We start from the raw sequence: 15,297 nt of genomic DNA on the forward strand, positions 1-15,297 counted from the left end.
ATTGTTGCTTTTTTTACTTTCAATATAGAAGATGCCATTCTTTAATTTGGTGTTCTTGGCATCTGTAACTACATTGTATATTTTTCCTCAAGACAAAGTCTATGTCAGTAATTACCAATTCATCATATTTCCTGATGAAGAACATCTGCAACTAATTGTCTTGTTTTCTCCACTGAAGTTTTTAAATTTCATTACCATTGTAGAGAGAAAAAAGAAAGATTGCAGTTAACAATCTCAATATATAAAACAAGGTTTGAGAAAATTTTAATGTCACTTCTCTTGTACAAAAAAAGCCAAATGTTCTATTAGGTTGCTGGAAAGAGCAAAACTGGGATTCCTTGGTAAGGTAAATATTTGTACTTTGTGGATATTAGGTAACTGTGTGGACTAACTGGAAAGAGAGCAAGTCAGCATATGAAGAAAAAATCACGTGTTTTCAGTAATCAAATAAAAAACAAGTTAGTGAAATCCGTAGCTTAAATTATCTCAAGCAGACACATCAAGAAAGTACTATGTGAAAATATGATATCATCATAGAAGTCAATAAATACTGTAGTCATCTAAGTGAAAGGATCCACAAATAGAAGGTAAAGTGGAATTCATGTGAGTGAAACTGTACGTATGGATTCATTATCATGGACTCAAAAAATGGAAATATCTTCCAAATATCCCTTTTCCACCTTCATTCTTTAAAACAAGACCATAAACCATCATAAACATTCATCTCAATTGCCACTGAAAGCATGTCTCTACAGAGCCGGGTTTATTGCTTAATTACAGAGGGTTTTTCTAAAGCTGCCTTGAACTGCTTCGGCTGCAATTTATTGTCTTCCCCAAGAACCAAACCCCCCATAGTGCTACAGTTGAACACTGGTAACTAGAAGAATGGGATAATTATTACCAATTTATATCTGTTAATTCCACAATTTTTTTTCAAGGAGTAAAGGTGGTGGTGAGATCACCACCGCCAGTGTTACCAATTGTAAAGTGATCCCTCATCACAAGTTTTATTTGGGAGTTTTATTTACTTCTCTCACTGAAACTTTAGTTCTGCTGGGACAGATAAGACCAGAAACATCCATCTACAGTGTAGAAGAGGTAGCTTTCCCAATTGCCTTTACAGAAGCCCTATATAGAAAAAAAAGGAATTCAAAGTGCAGTTCCTTTCAACCCAAAAGAGATATATGTAGCCATGACAGATCAATCTCATCCTAAAAGTATATTTATACTCCTTGCTGTTCTTGGGTGACCAGCTTGGATATAGAAAATCAAATATTTGCATACTCAAGGATAAAAAGAAGAAAAACTCCAACTTTTTTGTTAGAAACTAGTCTGATTAATATTCTCAAGTTTGGGCGTTATTCAAAATAATATTTTCTTCATCCTTCTTTTCTGTAGTTTTACATTAAGTAAATTAATGAAAAAATGACAAACTGGAAAACAGCAAAAATCTAGGAAAAAATAATTATTTTTAAAGTATATTTAAAATATTAAATGATTTAGTTTCAGTTCTTTAGCATCAAATTCTGAAAGGGGAAAAAATATGATTTTTCTATGGAAGGAAGAGTGTATTCTGAATCAGAACAGGAGACTTGTTGATGGAACGTATGATCCTGGATAAAATTTGCCCAGAGACAATGCTGAGGAAGAAGAGAAGGAGGCAAGTGTCAGGACAGTTACACAAAATGAAGGAGAAGGAAAGTCACACTGTATTTTGTCAAGTTTGCCTGGCGGAAAACAACAAGTTGCTGTGCGGAGAAGCAAATCGAAGCTAGAGAAGTAAAGAGTTTGAAAAGTGAGTCAGGGATGCTAAAAATCGACTAGACTAGTAAATTAGAATTGGCACCAAAATAAGCTGTACATTCCTTATTCAGCATTATAATACAAGAGCTATTCTGTTTACTGGTAAATATATGTTACTTCTTATAGTCCACTCTTTATATATCCTCTTTGTCAGGATTTATTTTAGGTTATTTCTTAGGGCCATGTACTGACCTCAATCTGCCTTATAATGAGAGTTGTAAGTATGCCTTGATGTGCTGAAGCCATTGTACAGTCTGTAAAGCATTTTAATAATTTGCATATTTTCCAGGCTTATTCTCTTTCTAACTTTGTGTTTATTTTAATTTTGGAAAAAAAAATTAAAAAAAGATGATAAACATAAAACAAAACTGTGCTGGCAATGGGAGGTTGTAGTCTTGTAATTCGATGCAGCAATTTATTTTGTGTTTATGCTACTGCTCTGAGACCATTCCACGTATTTAATATTTAAATATCTAGGAAATTATATGACTGATTAATTGGAATAAAATCAATCCCATTTTTAATAAAATTATTTTGAAAATTACTCATAATGTGTCAGTTTTGACCATATTTTTCTCTTTCTGTTAATTGATAGATGATAAATTTCTAACTCTGGAGGAGTAAATTGTCATCAGTTTTGATGCAGTACAATTTTGATCAATCAAGTCATACTGGTACAAATATCTCTAATGTTAAAAAATGTCTCTTGAAAATAATAATATACTCTAGTCTGCAGCATAACTATATCTGCAAATTATCTATGTACTTTTAGAAAAAAAGAATGTGAATACCTGTAAAAGGCATTAATTATTAAATGGATGATGGTGTAATTTCCCTTATTATATAGCTGACTCACTTCTGTACTTCAGTAGTATGATTTGAAGAAAAAATCACTACAGCTCCAAATAACAACACTTTCATGCCACTTTTGAAAAGTGTGCTGCCACAGTGTTGCATATGAGCAATACTTCTACAAAATACAGTCCAGTATGCATGGTAAAACATGACTAATTAATACACACTGTAAGCCAGTCTGCTGTTTCATCCTACGTGGTATTATGACCTGTTTAAAAGTCACACACCTGAATTACAAATTCGGCTTTATTACATTTACAGATGTTTATATGAGTGATGTTTTATCCTATCCCTTTTCAGTAATAGTCTGACAGATGTTTAATTGGATTATAGACCCTCTGTGCCTCAGTGTTCCCATCAGTCAGAAGCAAAGTACTAAAGACACAATTAGTGCTATTTTCAAAGTACAGAATATATTACTGTCATTCACTGAGATATCTATTCCAAATTGAATCAATCCAGTTTACACTATCTGCAAAAACAAGAGACCTTTAAATTTTCCATCTGCTTTTTTTTAAGGATGAAAAAAAAAGCCTTTTTTAGGTTCTTCTTATTCATAAATATAGGAGAATGACTCTAGTGTGGTATAAATTGATTGGCTACATTATAGTAATAAAACTATTAAAAAGTAGGCTATATTGTGACAATCTTTAAAATTTGCACTTTTTTAATGGATGAAGGCTGTCAAGTCCTTTTGAAGCTTCTAACTTTATAGCTCGATACTAAGGATGACAAATAAGCAATGATGATCTTTTGTCATCTACAACCTTGTGCTTGAGATAATTTTTTAAGCTTTTGTGAACTCACATCTCTTATCATAATCTGAACAGTCTCACAGAACACAGGAAGTTTGAGATGAAGAAAAATGTTTTGTCAATTCTATCATGCCTTTTTTTACTTGTTCTTCTGTTTTATTTTTACTATAAGTGTTTTGACAATCAATTTTAGTGATCAACAGATAATACAGAGCACCAAATCTAAATTATTTAAATTGAGAAAGTGGGAAAATATTGTTGAATCAGCAGATTGCATACTTCATTCAGAGGGTTTCCATTAAAAATAATTTCACTGTGATAAAACCAGAATGTTAGCTAGGCAATTTTTAGTTGGTGTCATGTAAAATTTAAATTTTCACGTGACAATTTTTCAAGAAAGTTTGGGAAATAATGGAACAGAGGTTTGTGTTAGGCTGTTTGGCACTGATTAGAGTTATACATGGGGCATTGCTTTTGGCTGTACTACAAAAACCACATGACTTATATTCATATTATTATTACCTTAGTTTCAAATGAAATCTATCATGGCAGATTTGTACCCATGTCTTCTGCGTGTAGTGTCAGATTTCTTCCTGAAGTAATACTGTGTGAGAAGGTCACTGCCAGAAACTGAGCCATTGTCATAATACTCAAATTGCTCTGGAGATTCACTTCGCCTTCAAAAATCTGGGGGAATTAATCTTTATATGGCTAGTGTGTACTCTAGCAGTAAATTGAGGCAGATTACACCGTAAGTCCTGATAGTGATTTGTTCTTCCCATTATCTTTAAATTTGTCAAGAAAGACTGTCACATCAACTAACATGTAAATAGATGCATTTAAAGCTTATTCTTGGTTGAATTTTGAAATATAATTTTGAATGCTCGTGGTACTCTTGTTCTAAAAAATTATGAAAGTAACATGATACAGCTAGTGAATTTAGTTGACATTTTCATAAAAGTTATGTTACATATGCAGCAAAGCTGCACCAAAACATATCCATATCCGTTCAATATGTTCAAATGACCTTAATCAAATATATAAATTTTATCTAGCATAATCCTCAGTTCTCTATTATTATTTTTGGATCTTTTCTAGAAGTAAGATTTTTGGGGTTTGTTTTTGGTGTGGTTTTTTTTTAAGATACTGAAAGAGTATTCAGGGTGGGGTTTTTTGCTCAGAAAAAGCAGTTATATATCTCTTACTCTGGAAACACAGAAGTGATGGTAAATTGTTCATTCACAGTAGCAGGCCATGCACAGAGAGACTACACTAGCTTGAGATGATTTCTTCTACCCAGAAAGGGATGACAGAATAAATAAATATTCTCAAGACTTAGTTCAAAATCTGATGTAGATTCAACTGAGTATTAAGGAAGGAATTCCGTATTGATGGAAAGTTTTAAAACAGTTCTCCATTTGTCCAATTTTCTGTTCAGTGAATGTATTGGAATTATTAGTTCTTGTAGATGTTAATTATGTATTCCGGTAGACATAGGGTCCTGAGCCTCTGAAGAGTGTTTTCTTTCTTCCAAGGAGCATTGGCTTCTGTGTTGGTAAATGTCTACATATTTCAAAATTTCAGTTAGTGTCCACATTTCTGACAAAAAAAAAATAATTAAAATAGGAGTCACTGTTACTGAGCTAGTTCTGTTTCTCACATAACAGAAATTTTGTCCTCTTAGAATCACAGAGTAACTATGGTTGGGAAAGACCTCTAAAATCACTGAATCCGATCATTAATCCATCACTAAAACATATCCCTAAATGCCACATACAAACATTTTTTTGAACACTGTTTCCTAATATCCAGCCTATACCTCCCCGGGTGCAATTTTTCATTTTTCTTTGTGAATTAATGGAACTCTAGCATTATGACACTTAATCACACTTCCCACATTTTAGATGTCTTAGACCACTGAACAACCTAAATCAGTCTCTGTAGTTCCTTGATGTTTTGAAGCACAGTTAGTGGCTCTGTAAGAACTACTGTAAGAGCCACTCTGTAAGGACCATCAAGATCACACCTGAGGAACAGCAGCTTATTCCCTGTCTGTACAAGCATGGTGTGAGTCAAAGAAACACTCAGTTCATATTGGAGCTACATATTTTCCAACTTAAAACGTGTGCAAATGAACTCTCATTTTGAGCAGTAATGTAGCAGTGAACATTTCAGATGACTGACACCAAACCCATGTTTTTAAATCATAGAATGGCCTGGGTTGGAAGGAACATTAAAGATCATGTAGTTCCAAACCCTCTACCACAGGCAGGACACCTTTCACTAGACCAGACTCAGAGTCTTGAACACTTCCAGGGATGAGGCAAATCTTGCATTCAACCTAGTTTAGAATAAAGGAATATCATAATGTCTCCTCTGCAGCAAGATAATAAATAGTGAATTACATTCAGGATTTTTTGGTGTTTTGTCTTGTTAATAAGAGTCAGTAGGGATGAAGTCAGTGCGCTGGCAAAATTGCTGAAATAAATACTTGGTCATTTAAAAGGTGTGGAGAATTTCTAACAATATTTTCAATGAAGGAATAATAAGAAAAGAAAGAAGATCCTTTGTTTTTTAATCCCACAAAATTAGATTGGATGAAAACATAATAAATTAAAGGTTAAAACTCTGAGGGAATTGTAGTAGATAGTAATTTTCCATGTTAAATGAATTACATCTAAAATTGGAGGAAAGCAAATCAGTCGACATAGCTTGTGTTGAATGTAAAATAAAAATTATAAAACCCTACTATTCTTTTTCCATGCAGAGATTAGTTCACTCATTCATTTCTGAAATGAACTGTGGTTCAAAAATAGAAAATTCAGAGGAGGACATTTTAAGCTGAATGTCCTCAGTGTCTCCAAAACTGAAGTTTATGGATTTTTAATTTATTTTTTGTTAATATTCCAAAATTTCTACTTTATTTCAATAGCTTTTGTGGGGATGAGGGAAAACTATTTTCATTTCAGCTCAATCTGAGCTGCATCATATGCTGAACAGCTGAGCATCACAGCTATGGATCTCATAATTTCTGTGACATACTCGCATCTTGGAGACTAGTTATATATGTTTTATGTGTATTTGGTCATAAAAAATTAACCTTGCAGGCCTTTCCTGGGAACAAGCAAGGAAAGCAGCATTTCTTGAGCCAGCCCCTAGAGGCAGAAATTTAATACTAAGAGAGCTGTAGTATGCCTCCCCTGCCCAGTCCTGCTGCCAGCACATCTGGCCGTGCTGCCAGCACATCTGGCTGTGCTGCCAGCACATCTGGCCGTGCTGCCAGCCTTCCTGTCCCAATGGCATCCCTCTCTCCCAGGCACCCTCCAACCTCTGCTCCAAATGTATTTCAGCTGCTTTACCAGGGGAAGTCCTTGACTTTTGTTTATTTGTAAAACCTAATGGTCCTTTCAGAGGCTACAAATTTCTGTTTAATTGGTTTTCAAGGCTTAGTGTCATAGCCCAAGTATTAAGCAAAACAGAGAAACAGCAGATAAGATAGGCTCTGAGATTATGTTTGTTCATACGGGGAAAGCAATGCTCCTTCTCAGGCTTTTTATCATGAAAAAAGTTATTTACATCTTGATGTCATGGTATAGTATAAAAACAATGCAATCACGTGAATAATTTTCATAGAGTTTTAATTCACTTCAGTTTTTAATTAACATTATAGCTACACAACTTCTATATAAGCTTTGAGAGTGCAGTTGTGCCTGTCAGATCATATTAGTTATGCAACAGATATTACCTTCAGGGCTCCAAAGTATGACTGACTGTCATGGTCACTGATCATGCAAGATTTCTGCTGCAAGCAGTAATTCCAAATGACAGTATTCCCTTTATCCCTGTATATATAGGAGGGAATTGCATGAGCAGAGGTCATCACATGTTATTTATTACGTAATTATATGTCATGGTAAAAAAAATATGCTTTTCTTTGTATCGAACCTGTGGGAAAAACCTGTTTCCCTGAGTGTCGGTCTCATCTCAGGGATACTTTGGATATAAAGGGTACATTTAAATTAAGTTTTACGTGTATTTTTTGAAGGATTAGTTGGAAAAACAAGCTGTGAGGTTTTATCCTAGTTATTAATACATCAAAGCAGGTGTGACAAATAGTAATTTGTAAAGCTCTAGAGCAAACTCAATTTTACTTTTAGACTTTCCCTGTAAAAGGCTTATGATATAAACACAAGGAATAAACCCCTCTTTCTGTCATCATTCAATTCAGAGAATTCAAAGCTCTTGATAACTGAGCAGTCTCTAGTACTTCAGGTGAAGTTGGCCACTTGAGTTCCAGGCGTATGAAGAGGTGATTACTTGTTGTGTTGGTACTGCAGGTATGTCAAAAGGACAGAGAAATTTCAGAGAGCAGCAGCAACTGAATAATTAAAAGGCTTGAAGTGGCTACGTTAGTGACTCAAGTAAGAAGGTCTTAAACACTAGACACAGGTAGCCCAGCTAAGGTAGATGATAATAGATATTATGAATATAAGGTGTAGGTATTTCAAGGCTGAGATGGCATTGTATTAGGTATGGGACTCTCTGAGAGCAGAATTTTGAGTAATGATTTGCTTATAAGCAAGGGAAAACTTATGCTGATGATCAAAAAAAATCTCCTTGAGAATAAACTCTGTACTGCTCAGCAAACTAGTAGGAACTTCATTCCTTAGTTATTTGAGATTATATTGACCAGAGCATTAGGGTCTGTACTTCTGGGACCAGGCTTGCCTTGTCACAGTAAAGATGTACAATTTGATAAACTCGTGTCTTTCTCTGTTTCCAAGGAAAACAACAAAATCTGGCTGCTTTGCCTTCCTGTAGTTTGGAACTCAAATTGTAAATCACCAGATGATACTTGTTATCCTTTCCATCACCTGTCACCCATTCAGATGCCCAAGCACATGCCAAAATGTCTATTTTAATTCCAGCTGAAACAATACGAAGAAATGAGAAAACATAAATAGCAACAACATAGTACATAGATCACACAGGAAGTGTTATAGACACTCATCCACGTGTATACAGTGTATGTAAATTAGTAACAAGGGTTCCACCCTGTAGTGCTATAGGGGAATATGTGTGAATGTGTGGGTTTGTGCTTCAAAATTCTGATGCAATCTTACTTGAGATCACTGGCTTTCTATTAAATATGATATTTTCATTCAGTATGTAACATTACTTATAACCTTAAGGACGGGAGTTTCTTAAACAAAATTCTGTACAGAATAACACTGCTGGACTGGCAGTTTCTGAATCCTGAATTAAGATCTACAGATAGGAGTTTTAAGGATACTTTGTAAAAGTGAGGAACGAGTTTTACAGTTTAAGTCTCATTCTAAAAGTTAAGCTAAGGGCTTTAACATCAAAGTATACTATGTAGCTTTAAATGTACCTGATCACTAGCATGTAAAAAGCAAATACTGATTAGGAGGTATGGCACAATCATCACTTTATGGTTCATGTGGGCAATAGCTGATGTCTAAAACAAAATTGAGGATATCAGAAGAACAGTTTCCTTCTTACCATTCAATTTGCATGAAGGTTTACTGTGAATCCAGTTCCAGCTGCTGAAAAAATGAAAAAAAAAAAAAACATACTTAGTTACATGTTGTCAGAGTATCACTTGAAATTTATTTAAATACTTTTTAATATATAATACCATATACCATTAACTGTTTAGAAACTTGACTGAAACAGAATGTGCCTAGGAATACCCATCAAACTTATTTTGAGCAGCTCTTTAATTCAGATAAAAGCTGGTTTCTGCAGCTTGAGGGGAAGCAGCAAACCAAGCTCTTTTGAGAGCATGGCTAGCTTTTGTCTTAAATAAGTAGATTTAGTCTTAGCTTCATCCTACTGACTGATAAGATAAACCACCTGGACATGTTTTTTTCTTGAACTGCTTTCTTTTGGGGGGGGCAGTTTAACTTACTGCTTGTGGGCTGGTGGGTGTTCTTAAGCACTGACTGTTTTGGTCAAACTAAAATTAACTTAATATGTAAAAATACGTATACATCTTTGTTGAGCAGCCATACTGTTCTTCAAGACATCTTTTTTTTTTTTTCCAAGACATGGTCACAAATTTTAAAGGTTTTTCATCCTTTACCTTACTGTTTTTATGGGACACGTAGCATCCTTTTACTGTAAAATATAAAATTAACTACTACAGTTTAGTACATGTTGTGCCTGTCAAAGATAGGAGTGAAACCTTTTCATTATTGAAATTAATGACAATTCTATGACTGCCCTTTGTATAGACAAAAATTTATGTGTATTGTTGAAGAGTACAGCAATGGTAAAATCAAGACATTTTAATAGAAATTTTGACAACTAAAAGATGTGTTTTTCAGAATACTTATTAGCTGCATGTAAAGAGCTTCACATCGGAAGCAACTTAAAATACAGTTTCATTTTATGTTATTGATTCATAGGAAGCTCATTCTAACTAACATAAATATTGTTCTGAGTCATCACAACCTTTCACTATAATGCCCAAAGACATTTAAATAGTTAAATCAAGTAGAGTATTTTTTCACAACACGTGTATTACTTATGTTAATCTGATATTAGATAGATTTTGATCAGTGAATACCTTAACTTTTTTCTCCCATGCCATATTGCAAAGGATGCCTTACAGAGAGGCAAGAACACTCGCAAAATGGGTATGTTGAGTTGAACTTCATTATGTGTGAAATGTGGTGTCTCTGTTGGTATGAAATTGGCCAATTCTGTTCTTCTTCTGGTGTGGTTCTGGTAGCTTATGTATAGGAGATGTTACCATCATCCTGAACCTTTTTTTATTATGCATTTAAATCAGTAGTTGTTTTTTATTAGATATATCTAGACTTGAAATGGTTTTGGTAGGTGCTGAAGTTTACGTATGCTATTTTAGTTTGTGTTGATGATTTCTAAATATTATTCAAATTCTCAAACTCTAGAATGCATATGGATTAAATTATTCTAGTGCTTACATGTTGAGTAACTTCATATATAATTTTATTCTACAGGAATTTGCTGCACTGACAAAAGAATTAAATGCATGCAGGGAACAGCTGCTTGAAAAAGAGGAGGAGATTTCAGAACTTAAAGCTGAAAGAAACAACACAAGAGTAAGTATACAGCAGAGACCTTTTCTGGATGTCATGTATGTGTAAACTTGCATAAAATTTTAAATCCTTATTTGTGTAAATAAGAAGAAATTCCAACACTTTAGTAAATGAATGTGTCTTAAAACATTCTAAGTAGCAGGACATATCTACTGTGCTACAGTCCTGGAGGAAATGAGTGTATTAGCCAGATATACTACAGACAGAGCAGATTTTGTATATAACATGGTAAGGTCATTCAGTTTAAATGTTTTCTAAAACCCATAATGCAGCCTTGCAAGCCCCAGGACCTGCCTAAGTGGCCTGCACATATCTTCATCTTTTATCAATGCAAGAGGCAAGGTTACAACAGACCCTGTTTTCCCTTGTGCCTTGAATTTGATCTGAATAAGGATAAGGTGAAGGATGCCACATGTACCACAGGCAGTCTGTTGTTTAGTTTAGATGCAGCCATGTGACCCCTGAAGTAAATGTCATTTGCCATACAGCTGAGTGGGGACAAGATTTCACCCTTAAATTTGTCATGTTCTACTTCAATCAGAAGATGTTGTTCTGTCTTGGAACAAGATTATATGTGACAGCATCTTCTGAAAATTCTCAAATGATGTACAGAACGGTTTTCAGGATAAAATAATTTGCACATAAAAGTGTCTGGGGAAAGGCAGAATTTCTCAAGAAGTAGAAGAGAGTGGCAGAGAAGGTTTTATGGTGTTTGTGGAAAGGTGTGAGAAAAGAGATGTAATAGTCCCAGACCAGACAGGAGTCAGGCTGGTAATGGACATATGGAATAGATCTCAGAGGCTGAACTTGGTGTTTTCTCATATCCATATTTCATTCTTCTGTGATCTGTGTAACTCCTCTTGTTTTCCTGCTATATAATAAACTAATAATACTTTGGATACTCAGATAACATCTTTCCTTAGTCAGTTAATTTGCATTCTGAAGGGAATGTAAGAATGTATATGCCAAAAGAACTGAGAGAGGGCCTTTCTCCTTCCTTTTTTTCTGTCCAACTATAGCACTAGGGTGCCATAGATTTCAGAAATCCAAGGAAGGACAGATCATATAGATGCCTACAAAGAGACAAAGCTGACCCATCTACCTCCATGGTCTCTTGGGGTGCAGGAGATGATCACATTTAACACAAATTCTTACGGGTGATGGGTTTGGGAAACATGATGGGAGACAGAGGTGAGACCTTTTTTTTCTCCCGTGATTGTCACACATTCCTAGCAGTTCAAAATTACTCCCCAAAAATAATATTAATTAATTAATTAATTGGGAGAAGCATGTATGAATTGCACTGCATTTTCTAGACTTAGCAAAGCATCTCAGCTACAAATCTGAAGGCTTTCTAAGACTGCTTAAATTATCAGTAGCTGCCACATATGTCATTATTTTAGTATTTAATGTAAAAATGCTTTATCCACTTCACTGCAAAGCCCATTGAACACCAACTTTAGCGTATTAAAACTGCAGTGTACCAATACCTAGTGTGGGTATACCTGATCTAAGCAATGCAGACTAGCAAAAATTCCAAGACAGCCAAGTAGCCAAAGATAGTCACTTGCCAAACAACTGTGAGAGAAAAGGAAGATGACTCAAATGCAAGTCATCTCCTAAGTCAGACTGATCTCTGTCATAGGCATTTTCTTTGGAGACCAAGAAGCTTAAAGATAATCCTTCTGTTTCTTGTGTTATGTAAAAGAAAAATCAGTAAGAGGTTTTCCAGAACTCATATCAACAAATGAGAGTTATAGAGTCTGATAATCCTTGTAAGTCCTTGCAGTTAAAATTGGTAAACACTAACAATGTGTTTTCAAAATGAAGCTAGGTACTGGAGCTCAAAATATTTAGGCTATGAAAAAATATAGGGAATGCAGGAGATGTTACAGGAAGCAAAAGGGAAATACAGAGTTCAAGTAATACTGGAGAAGGAGAAAGAAGAAGCTCAGACATGCTTTACCCTGACCTCTAGCATTTTCACTAATAAGTTATCCCTCCATCATGTCATATATATGTTCTTCCCAGGCTTTAAGCTGCCATATATTACATTAGTTGTAAGAGTTGACTGTAATAATCATGCTGTCTTCTATAGGAACACTTCTTTTACTGGGGAAGACAAGCATTTTAGGTGCAAAGCTGTTGTCTTCAACATACGGTCTTGATGACAGGCTAGTAATAAGATTTCTAACAACATTCATTGTAAAGGCATTGCCTATAAAGAGGCACTCTTGCAAACTGAGATCTATGCTGTTATTAATACAAAATAGCATTAATATTTTGTAAGAAAAAAATTACCCCAAAATTTTTCTGTAAATTTAGCAAAGATTCTAATAAAGTAATAATATTTGGAGGACCACTGATACACTATCACAATGAGAAAATTAAATGTCTTTTCTCATACATAAAGTTAGTCCAACTAATGCTTCTTTTGTCCATCCTTCTAATGTTCACACTTGAACCAGTTCTAGCTTGGCTAGAGGCAAGCTAGCAAGGCTTACCTAACCTGACCTCCAAGGGCACGCTCATGCATAACCACACATAGTGGAAACTCTCACGATAACCTCTTTTGTCCCAAGTAGCACTTCCTACCACTTTTAGATGAAGAGGCGCAGTTCCAAATTGCACCTTCTGAATTTTATAATCCAACCTTCTATCTCCCTGGGGTAACAGCATAAAGATACTATTTGAAGCACCTCCTGCTTCAAACTGAAGATCAGCAGAAAGAAATGAAAGTTGGCAATTCTTTCAGGTTCTGGGTACACATTAGCCTTCTAGCTCCCCTTTACATTTTCAATTATGACTAACTGGCAGTATTTTTTTTACTTTATACCCATACCTATGTGTTTCTTTATTTCCTACAGCCTCCTACACTTTTGCTAATCACATAAATAAACAAACAAAACCCAAAACCAACAACAGATATTCTGATTTCTTACTGTATGCCAAGCTGCAGTAGTAGATCTTGATGGTAACGTATTAGAGAGAGACCATGATAGAATTACATTCTTGGGACCCATATACTCTAAATCTCAGCCAAATTACCAGAGATTAAACCTTACCCCAATATTTAATCAAGTTCCTACTCAATCCTTCTAGGAGCATTCTTACGCCAAGCTTCCTACTGACCTTTTGCTGTTGAATATGCATTTTTACTGCCTATGATAATTAAATTTTTCTGACATATTACAGTATAAATATTTGCATGTCAAAAACTTAGCTAGCAACTTCCTCTGTCAGTACTCGAGGCAAAAGAGAAAGTGCAGAAGAACATGTATAGGTATTGATTGATGTGGCATTGCTGATAGGAAGACAAACAGATTCTCTCTGCAAAACCATTTAACAGAACTCTGAAAACGTGTACAAAATATCTTAATAGAAACCCTTACAGTTATTTCTCTGGATATTCTCTAACTAGAATGATCAACTACAGCATTTAGAGAGAGAGCATCTTTTCTGAAGCTGGAAGACAAGTCAGTGTGATCTAGCTTGTTATTTAAAGGAGATTATAAAATAGCACTACTTTAAATTTAAATTAAAATTGAAAGATTTTTTTTTGGTCTCAATCTGTATTCTTTAAAAGTAGAAAAAGTGTGTAGGATTAACTTATTTAATCAGAATATTATTATGAAGAAATTTGGGGGATGGTTTGGCAGAAAAAAACCTCTTACAATACTGATATGGATTAACCTGATTGTGTTTTTTTCACTAAAACAACAAAAAAGAACTGAACACAAATGTATGCTTTTTTAATATAGCCTAAATTGTTACTTAAATTGGTCTGAAATATTTTAGTTTTAGCAGTCTAGAAAGAACAAAAATTAAACCTATGTTCCTGAATGAAACAGCTGTAACAAAGACAGTGTCAACATCTTTCTTTTTCTTCATACCTTAGGAGCTGAAGCACTTATTAAAGTTAACAAGGCTGACTTATATCTGATTTTATTCATATTTGTTTTCTCAATTCTTTATTGAATGGTTTATGAAACATCTTCAATTACGCACTGCAGTGTCATAATACCCATAGATCAGAACTCAACCTTATATTTCATTATTCAAATTCCCTTCTATTGTGTTGGGAAACTCTAGGAATATTTTTTCAAAATATGGTTTTAACTACTTTATTTAGGTTATTTTCTAATATATCCTTTTAGTTACATCAGTTTGATAGGTGCTGAAACTGAGTCAGGCGCTTTATTTTATTTTTTTAACATGATAATGTGAGTTCTTATGGTCTAAAAGCACTCTACACTTGAAAATAAGTACAGCTGTCTCTTGAAGTTCTGCAAATCCTAAAGCATTATTTCACTAACATAAATGATGTAAATGTCATTATTTTTGCCTCAATATTATGAAATATCCTCTAGATTCATGTGTTTCTTCTTTCAAAAAAAGAAGTGTCACTGAATATAGGGTGACAATAGATAGTGAATGTAATATATAGTTAATCAATACCTGTGTTTTCAGGTAATCTGTGTAGTCTAATAGTTATTATATTTGTATTCATTATTCTTATAAAACCCCTTTCTTTCTATTACTTTAATCATTATCCTGATTATTATATTTTCTTTCATATCTTTGTTTCACATATGATTTCATTAAAGTTTTAAGTTGCTAGTATTTTGGTTTCTGTACAGGAGGACAGACATGGCAAATAATGCTGTAATAAGGCTGTAACTTTGTTTTTTCAAAGAATGATTTTCACTGTTATCTTACAAGTATAGCTATTGGAGGTCACACCAGCTGACCACAGGTGCAAAGTAGTTTCCACCACT

General features: G+C 34.4%; 1 protein-coding gene across 13 annotated transcripts in view; it reads left to right on the plus strand.

The window, feature by feature from the left end:
- PPFIA2 (PTPRF interacting protein alpha 2) overlaps nt 1-15,297 on the plus strand; it is a 324,459-nt gene that overhangs the window by 189,361 nt on the left and 119,801 nt on the right. For 12 of the 13 annotated variants that reach the window (XM_039386745.1, XM_027747811.2, XM_039386744.1 and 9 more), the window contains one exon: nt 10,421-10,522. In XM_039386745.1, the coding sequence (XP_039242679.1) occupies nt 10,421-10,522 (102 nt within the window). Of the gene's footprint in view, nt 1-10,053; nt 10,076-10,420; nt 10,523-15,297 lie in introns of those variants that run through there. The other variant, XM_039386750.1, reaches the window with a different exon arrangement.

The sequence above is a fragment of the Pipra filicauda genome, unplaced genomic scaffold, assembly GCF_003945595.2.
Source record: "Pipra filicauda isolate LSUMZ 115617 unplaced genomic scaffold, ASM394559v2 scaffold4_size7858003_pilon, whole genome shotgun sequence".
In the NCBI taxonomy this organism is placed as follows: Eukaryota; Metazoa; Chordata; class Aves; order Passeriformes; family Pipridae; genus Pipra; species Pipra filicauda.